Source organism: Penaeus japonicus, unplaced genomic scaffold, assembly GCF_977035675.1.
Source record: "Penaeus japonicus unplaced genomic scaffold, GWHDUDI00000001_assembly GWHDUDI00000014, whole genome shotgun sequence".
NCBI lineage: Eukaryota > Metazoa > Arthropoda > Malacostraca > Decapoda > Penaeidae > Penaeus > Penaeus japonicus.
The window spans coordinates 8,267,038-8,277,037 of record NW_028234416.1 but is presented as its reverse complement, the minus strand read 5'-3'; the positions used below and the strand labels follow the sequence as shown (position 1 = coordinate 8,277,037).

Here is a 10,000-nt window from a genome sequence, read left to right as displayed (position 1 = left end):
AATATCCTGATGGGACGTTGGAGGCCAAGGCGAGGGAATCCTTCGTGGCTGACCCCAAGGCCGCCCTCCGCATTTGCCAGAATCAGGTGAAGGCTGGACAGGGGCAGCTCGAGAACCAACTAAGAAATGTAAGGTCCCGACTGGAACTTGCATACGCATACGCACGCGCACCCATGCTTGCATATTTCTCAGCATGCTGCATCATGCACTTATTAACTTAGTTCTAATAATCTTCTGGTCCATATATATATTATTTTTTCCGGTTTCGTTGTTTCTCTTCCGTGACCTCTTGCGGTTTCACTCAGGACCTGTTCGGCGCGTTCGGCGGTCCCGATCCCCAGGGAGCGACGTTTGGGGCCGACGGCGGCTTCGCGGTAGACTCCGGCGACGCCTTCCCAGGCCACGGCGTCATCCAGGGTTCCTCGTCCTGGGGCGGCTTCTCCCCCAACCAAGGACCCGGCTCCTTCCAGGGGTCCTCGTACCTCGGCAGCAGCTTCCCCTCGCAAGGAAGCGGGGTGTTCCAGGTTTCCTCGGGAGACTTCGGGGCCCAGATCCTGGTGGTGAGCCAGGACGGCATCACGACCGGCCTCTGCTCCTACGTGGACCAGCAGGGTCGCACCGTCAAAGTAGGTGGCGGCGGCGATGAGTCTTCGCTGGACTTGGGTATCAGTTGCTGTGCTATTTTGCAACACCGATGGACGGGGAGGTCGTGGGTAGACTGATGCCAAGCCCTTCCTCCGCAGATCAACTACAGCGAGTACCCTAATGGCACGGTGGAGGCAGACTCGAAGCAGGACTTCGTGACTGACCCTGTTGCAGCTCTCGGGCCCTGCAAGGAAGCTGTCACCCGCCAACAGGAGAGCCATCGACAGCTGGTTGCACAGGTGACAGCTGGTTTCAGCGGAGGCTGACTCAAGCATATTCTTATTTACACTTGCCCGGATGTTTTAGAATTCCACACGAAAGCACACCAGACATTTGCATGCGCCAGAAGAGCACCTAGCACGCAACACAAAAGCACAGCACATTTACAAAGTGCTTATATATATATTTTTTATTTCAACAATCACAGACAGCCAACAGTCTCGCTTTTTATAAACACGATTGATTGATTGGCAAACACATGCAATGGCATTTTGAAAAGGCTTAGATTTTTGTAACAACCTTATGCTCTATCCTTGAGAATGTTTATAGTGAAAGTGTGCAGGCTTTTCAAACGGGTTTGTCGCCAATTCTCTGATTTCTAAATTAGACACTGAAAAAGAACTTAATAATAATGATAATGACAGTGATAATAATTAGTAATGTTAACAATGATCATAATCATTGTCATAATGGTAATATTGATGATAATAACAGAATCAATAAATAACTAAATATATATATATAATGTTAATAATGATGATAATAGCAATAATGATACAAATAAAATGATCATAACAATAATAAACATCCCTGTCATAATATATCATCACTCTTTTTGAGTATCTAAAAAAAAAAATAATAATAATAAAAAAAAAAAGATGACCATAGCACATTCTTCCTATTTTTGTAGCATTTCCTCTGTTTAGTGGATCGAGGAAAGCAAACGGAGTGTTTTAACCTCGCTCTGCCCCCCCATGTCTCAAACTTGTCCTCAAGATCAGCTCTTTTCTCCCCAGCTCGAAAAGGAACAGCAGGAACTCCAGCAGAACCTCCACAGACAGCAGCAGCAGCTCCACGAGCAACTCTTCCGTCAGCAAGAGAGTTTCCGAAGACAGCAGCAGAACCTACAACAGCAACTGCGCCGTCAGCAGCAGAACATCTTCGGCTCGGGCCATTTCCCTTTCGCTTTCCCCAACATCCCTTTCTTTTATGGTGATTTCTAGAGAAGTCTTTGAGAGAGATTGTGTGGTGTGTATCTATGGTGTCGTGTTTTCCCATCGCTTCCGAGGGTTAGTCTTCGAATCAGGGCTGTTCCTCCAGGCTCCGTAGTCAAAGGAATTTGTTGAATATAAACAAAATAATTACACAGAGATTTGTCATGAGGAATCCTTCGTTCCTTGTGCGGGTGTGTACATCCATGTGGTCGTTTCTTTCTGTGCATTGTGTGTATTGAAAGCTTTTTGTGTTATTTCTGTTCCTATGTTATCAGTTAGGCTCTTTTCCAAGCGTTACAAAAATGTTATTGGATATGTTTAATCACCATTGATGAATAAAGTCTTCATCATTAAAGTGTTTTCAGATTTCTTCCTTAACATTAATCAGGGTTACGGTATCATGCAAGAACAGTAATTTTCATCAGTTACGAAAAAATAACAACCTTATATCAAAAATATTTTAGTCTTCCTGATAATTGTGTCTTCTCCATTTTCTTTGATTTAGCCATATTATTTTTGTATTAGTTTCATGATTCTTTGAGTAATTGCTAACGCTAATCGGTAATTTTTAGAAATCAGTTAATCCCTATTTCGTTATCTTAAGTAGATATGATTTATAAGAAAACTTTTGTGCGCTAAATTGCCTTTCAAAAGCCAAGGTCGTCGAAAGTTTTGGTGAGGTGCCAAGACGTTTTATTTATCTATTTGAGATGTTTCCTTATACCATATATTGTACATACCTACACACACACACACACACACACACACACACACACACACATATATATATATATATATATATATATATATATATATATATATGTATATGTATATTCATTCATTACACGACGAGAGAACTAAAGTCATGTGAGGTGCCAGACCATGTTTATTTCATTAATTTGTACAATTATTTATCTATCTTACCATCCATTTAATATATAACTCATTTACGTTTTCTCTCTTTCTTTTATAACGTGTCTTTATGTTCTATGCAATAATAGATCAAACACAGATGAAGAAAGTATTATACAACAAAATGCAAATAAGTTTACTTATCGCCAACCAGTACACCAGTAAGAAGACAACAAAGTACCTTCGTGCATATACAGAGAATTATTTAACAAAACTAATTAATCAAGACGATAAACGCATAAAATAACGGCCCTGTACCACTGGCATCTTTCCAAACCCAGACACGACCTTGAACGTGGCTAGATCAGGAGAAGAAGTGCCTTCACACACTCAGATACATTCTCAGTGTCAGCGTGTGGGTGTGCGTTTGTGGCAAGAGCTTAGAATACAAGGAAGAGTGAGTTTTTGTTTTTAATTGTGTTATCATTAGTAAGGTTTATTATTAATGTTATGATTTGTATGCTTTGGGGAGTCATTTTGTTTTTGTGTGATGAGAACACGAAAGGAAATGAGCATGGCGTCTTGACTGACAGCTAAAGCTTTACATCAAAGATCGATTTGGTTCTGCATGAATAAGACACACGTTCAAGACTATTGTAGGGGTTCAAACAAAACAAAACTTACATAGGCATGGAAAGATGAATATAAATATAACTTTCATAATTGCAATAACTAATGGGAACGTTCTGATAAAAAGGACAAAATCGTAAACAGGAGAGAAAGGTACATGTAATGGGAACGAGAGGGTGGGATACTTATTTGACATTTAGTCTCACGGAACGCGTAACAAACCCCAAAACTAGAGCCAAGTTCAACATTTTGAATCTTTGTTTTATAAAGGGAAGTGTCCAGTGTTGTCCACAGGTCGTTTAATACTTGTTTTAAATACAGGTTTCTATTGTAGCAGGGTAAGGTCCATAATTGCTATAATGACTGAATAAGTGCTTTTATGTATGACTACCTTTACATGAAAGAAGGATTTAGAATGACGACTAGGATAACGATGATAATTGTAATGATGATAATGATAATGACAGTAATGATAATAGTGATGACAGTCATAGTTTAACAATAATTATGTTGCTATTGATAATAGTAATGATGGTAATAATAATTTAATTGATGATAATAACATAATGATGGAGATGATAGAAATGATGATAATAGATATAATGGTAATTATGATGACAGTAATAATAATAATAACAACAGCAATTATAATACTAATAATAATGATACGATAAGGATAATGATAAGGATGAAAATAATGATGATAATGATAGTAATAATAGGGATAATATCAATGATAATAACAATAATGTTAATTATAATAACAGTCACATGAAAATGATGATAACATGATAATGACAGTGATGATAATGACAATGCGAATAGTAATAATAATGATAATGATAATAGAATTAGTAGTTTGAGAATAATAAAAATGAAATACTGCTTCCAAAATAAACACAAGAGGTGTATTTTACTTTGCATTTCTTTTCTTACTGCCCTAGTTTCTTATATCGTTATCATTCTTTATTAGACTTTGATTAGCTAAACTTATAGTCCTTATATTAGCCTTAGACTTAGTTAATTAAAATTAGACTTACTTAATTAGTCTTAGGTAGACTAGAATAATTGGTCTTAAATAGACTTGAACAGACTTAATTAGTTTCCGTCAATAGGCTGTTTTCAGGAACACGAACATATAACAGTTGCATCTGATAAGATACAGATAAGATAACGGGAATGCTACTGAGGTTGTTTATGTCACGTGGTACAGATAAACATCTCTGCAAAAAACTAGTTTGAAATATATACACGTGTCGATAAACTTAATGGCTTCTTCAATAAGTCTTATTTTACTGAAGTGATTAATATCTACGGCAATGTATTTGAAACAAGGTCAAGTGAGAAACAAGGCAAGGGTATTCTAACCAGTGTCACGTGACGACCTGCGATGACCTATCAGTCATTGCTCTCGATGACCTCATTCGCTAACCTGATCGACCAATTGGAGCAACTAACAGCAACAGGTGGATACAGACTGCAGGTGTATCCTACGCCCAAGAGAACCTGTATTCTGGATCCAGCAGCCTGGCTTCCTCCTTTGGAATTCCTTGATTCTGATATTCATCCAGGATTGCAGAAGGATTGCAGCCGCCCCAGTCTCCATGTAGCAGGGTGAGCATATCCACGCCCGAATCCCAGAGAACCCCCGGAACCAGAGGGCGTTGCGGGTATTTCGCTGTCGATGGGTTGGGCCGTAGACTAAGTCAACAAGCAAGTCAACAACATAAGCTTGCAACTTCAGGAGTAGGAAACAGGATATGTACCTGCAAAGGATAACCACTGATTGGCGAAGGAACACCCACACGGCCTCAAAATCCCTATCTAGAGGAGAAGGATGGGTTCTCGTTCCCCTGTCACTAGACTTCAGGGGCGTAGGTAGTGTGATACTACCATAAGGATCAAAATTAAGCTATTAAGTGGACGACTTTTACCCAATCGCCTTTCCTGATCCCGAGAACAACAGGCGTCAACGACAGCTATCTCGTAATACGACCAAACGACAAACAAACACAAGGATTCTTCGCCGACAATACGTGCAACCTGCCATGCCACCAGAGCTTAGCGCAAGACCATCGCTTGGCCGGGAATTATCAGACCGACAGCTCGTTAAACGAATTCGTTTTAGAGAAACTTAACCATATCAGTGTGAATAACAGCAAATTATCTCGCAATAACTGAGTTAACATGTAGATAATATGAATATATACTTTATCACTCGGTAATTACGACAGCTGCTCGAAAGAAGTATTGGTGATAATTGTGATGACGTTTATGATAATAATAGATTATAAGGTTATAAAAAGTTTCCATAATTAATGAATATGAAAATAACCATAAGGATGATAGTGGCATAACTAATAATCTAGATTGGTAGCAATAGTGCTAATACAGGGCGGGGCAGAACCGACTGAGCAGTTTTGAGGAGATATAAAAAGTAATGGAGGTACATAGAGAAGAAAGTTTATTATTCTCAAGGTTAGCATAACATACCATGTAGAATCCTTATGTTCTGAAAATAATGTCAGCAATATGGCGGCCGTTAGTTGCAACACACTGTTGGAGTCATTCTCTGAAGTTTCCTACAGCACATTCACACATACTGCGGGGTATGGCGTTAATCTCTTCAATAATCCGCTCCCTTTGCTGTGGTAGGGTGTGAGGGCGACTTTTGAATACCCTATCTTTCAGATATCCCCAAAGAAAGAAGTCGCAAATGCTCAAATCAGGTGACCGCGCAGGCCACCCTAAATCACCCCTCATCTGAATGAAAAGGGTGTTCAAAAGTCGCCCTCACACCCTACCACAGATTATTGAAGAAGTTAATGCCATACCATGTAGTATGTGTGAACGTGCTGTAGGAAACTTCAGAGAACGACTCCAACAGTGTGTTGCAGCTAACGGCCGCCATCTTGCTGACATTATTTTCAGAACATAAGGATTCTACAAGGTATGTTATGCTAACCTTGAGAATAATAAACTTTCTTCTCTATGTACCTCCATCACTTTTTTATATCTCCTCAAAACTGCTCAGTCGGTTCTGCCCCACCCTGTAGTATTAATGGTACTGCTACGAACGATGATGGTAATGATAATACTACTATTTATTACCATTCGTTATGATAAAAAAGTGATGATGATACTGATAGTGATGATAATCATAAATGCTGAGGATGATTAACAATAATGATAATCAGAGTTATGATGATGATATTGATATTACTAATGTTGATAACGATGAAAATGATACTAAAGAAGATCAGCATATAATGATTACAATGATGAGAATGATGAATGATAATGATAATTATAGCAATGATAACGGTAATGATAATGCACCAACAATAACAATGATAATAGCGATAACGATCAGAATGATCATAGAAATTATGACACTGATAATTGGCTTAAATTACAATGATAATACAAACAAAAACAATAGTAACAGTAATGTTAATCATAGCTACAATAGACGTAAGAACACGGATAATCATAATGAAAATAACAATAGCAATTATGACAACGTTAAGACTAGCAACAGCAGATGGCACTCTGCACAATCCCAGACGTGGCCACAAGTGAGATGACGCAACACACTGACACGTGGAAAGGATTGTGTGTGTTTGTGTGAAGGCAATAGGGACTAGAATCGCGTCCCTGGCAGTCTTGTGGTAATTCTTAGGAATTTCTGAAGAATCGAAGTCAGTGTTGGGGAGTCATTCACATTCTGTTTGGTGTAAATTGTGTCTGTTCTAGGTGTTATTTTTTATATCATTATTATTATCAGTGTTATCATTATCATTATGGTCATCAGTGGTATTATTATCATCATTATTGGTATAATAATTACTATCAATACTATTGTTTTGTTGTCATTATTATTATTATTGGTATTATTGTCATTATTACTACCATTGGTATTATTGTCATCATTATTATCATTGGTATTATTGTCATTATTATCAGTTATTATCATTGTTATTATTGTGTAACGTAGGATGCGAAGGGAGTGGGAAAGGGTCGTAATTTTGCACAAATCCTTTATTTATTTATCCGTTGTTATTATTATCATTATCATCATCATTATTGTCATTATTGTTAAAATTATTTTCATTGCTATTATTAACATCATTGTTGTTTTTTTATCATTATTAATACTGTCATTATTATTACCATCATTATTATTATAATCATTATTATTATAATTATTGATATCATCATAATAATCTATATTATCATTATCATCATTATTCTCTTCTACTATTCTACTACTCACCCGACCACTTAAATTATCTTAAGCAACCAATTAATTTTGCAACCAGATAGCCTGCAGGATTCTAAAACCTCCTTTTAACAAAACTTAAGATTGATTAGGAAAATGTTTGAACAATTTTTTTTTACAATCGTTTTGTAACATATGATTATAGGCACAGTTATAGATCAAGATAATCTATTGTTTCGATAATTCGATAATCTATTGTTTTTGCTAAATGTCACTTGCCGTTTAATGTATATACATACACACACACACACACACATATATATATATATATATATATATATATATATATATATATATATATATATATACATATATATGAATATATATGTATATACATGTATATAAATATACATATATATATATATATATATATATATATATATATATGTGTGTGTGTGTGTGTGTGTGTGTGAGAAAAGTGGTAGAATGTAGTAACGCATTTTAATATAGGAATACAAATTTTACCTCCCTGACCTTGACTCGAACTCGGGTCCTCAGAGTGAGAATCCCGGCTCCTAACCATTACACTAGTATAATGGTTAGGAGCCGGGATTCTCACCCGAGTTCGAGGCAAGGTCAAGGAGGTAAAATTTGTATTTATATATGTATATGTGTATATAATCATATATATACATATATACATATATATATATATTATATTCATTTATATGTATATATATATACATATACATATACATATATATGTGTGTGTGATATTTGATATCATTTGATGTCCATGTGAATAGTTAATAAGGAGACTTAGCCAATGTACTCAGACGTCAGACATAGAAAAAAATATGATAGATTGACTGTAATGATAATTCATACAAATAAAAAATGATAGCTTCCATAAATTGGTACCATCAATAATAACTATTGCTTGCTAGTGATATTGATTGTCATAAATTGATGATGAGGGTAATTGCAAAAGACGGATAACAGTAATCATTAATATAGAGTGATAAAGACAGTAATGATTGTAAATGGCATTAATTGCAGACAGCGCGGACTGCAGACAGGAGCAAGAAGATGGGACACTTGCTCCGGAATCCTTCGCTCCTGCGGCCGCTCCTTCGCCCTTGGTCGCGAGGGGCGGCGTCACAGGCGGCGGCGGCGGAGGACGCTGAGCCGATGCCCTTCGAGGCGCTCCCAGGCCCGAGGCGCTGGCCGCTGCTGGGGTCGCTGCCGGCCATGCTCGCTCACCCGGGTGGGTCTCGCGGCGGGAGGGGAGGGGGGGGGGGAGAGAATACATGCATGTGTATAACACACACTCAAAGATACAGACACACTCATATACACGCACACACACAACGTACACACACACACACAACGTACACACACACACATACAAACAAACACACACACGAACACACATATATTTTTTGTAGATATACACACACACACACACACATATATATATATATATATATATATATATATATATATATATATATATATATATTATTGTTGTTATTATTATTGTTATCAATTTAAATATAATTGTTATTGATATCATGATTATTATCATCATTATCAGTATTATGATCACCATCATCATCGTTATTATCAGTATCATCATTATTATTTTTTATCATTATTACTGCTATTATCGTTATTGTTGTTATTATCATCACTATTAGTATTATCGCTGTTATAAATATTATCATTATAATTACTATTGGTGATAGCAGTCTCTGTGTGTGTATGACATGTTATCATTATCACTATTATCGTTAACAATTATTATCATTGTCATTATCCTCATCTTCGTCACCATTATCACCAGTATTATTATATCATCACACTGATAACTACATCCAGGATCATCCCAGCCCTTATAACGCCCCGACAGCTTTACCAACCTTTACTTCGTAATAACCCTCCCCCCCCCTCTCTCTCTTTCACACTTTCTTTAACCCTTAACCCCATCCACCCCATTCATTCCGGCAACCACTCCCCCATCCACCCACCCTCATACCGCCCCATTCCCCACCCTTACACCTCCCCTCCATCCCCCAACTCCCTCCTCACTCACTCACTCACTCCTCTACCACCCTCCCCCTAAAAAAAAAGCTTTCGACTTCGAGCGCCTCCCACGCCTCTGGAGTTCCTACTTCAAGGAGTTCGGTCCGACCTTCCGCCTCCGCCTCCCTGGCCAAGGAGACCTGGTGTACCTCTCGCAGCCGAAGGACATCGAGCGACTGATGAGGGCCACGCAGGAGAATCCCGTCCGCCCATTCCTGACGTCGCTGGAGAAGGTGCGACAACAGAACGATTTCTTCAAGAAGAATCAGACGGGGATTCTCACCGAGTAAGTTTGATATTTAGTGGGATTTTCATTGTTATTCGTTGTTATTCAGATACGCATATTAAGTGA

At 37.9% G+C, this 10,000-nt stretch overlaps 2 protein-coding genes across 3 annotated transcripts in view; both read left to right on the top strand.

Moving 5' to 3' along the window:
- Positions 1–2,214, top strand: part of LOC122246286 (uncharacterized) — a 6,470-nt gene extending 4,256 nt beyond the window's left edge. For both annotated transcript variants that reach the window (XM_043004780.2, XM_043004781.2), the window contains exons 3-6: positions 1–128; positions 306–626; positions 744–884; positions 1,662–2,214. The exon at positions 1–128 is cut by the window's left edge and continues 13 nt beyond it. In XM_043004780.2, coding sequence (XP_042860714.2) covers positions 1–128; positions 306–626; positions 744–884; positions 1,662–1,868 — 797 coding nt within the window. In that variant the 3' untranslated portion in view covers positions 1,869–2,214. The remainder of the gene's footprint in view (positions 129–305; positions 627–743; positions 885–1,661) is intronic.
- Positions 2,215–3,039: 825 nt separating this feature from the next.
- Positions 3,040–10,000, top strand: part of LOC122246287 (putative cytochrome P450 49a1) — a 14,648-nt gene continuing 7,687 nt past the window's right edge. The window contains exons 1-3 of the mRNA XM_086543880.1: positions 3,040–3,168; positions 8,623–8,830; positions 9,697–9,934. Of these exons, the coding sequence (XP_086400006.1) occupies positions 8,653–8,830; positions 9,697–9,934 (416 nt within the window). The 5' untranslated portion in view covers positions 3,040–3,168; positions 8,623–8,652. The remainder of the gene's footprint in view (positions 3,169–8,622; positions 8,831–9,696; positions 9,935–10,000) is intronic.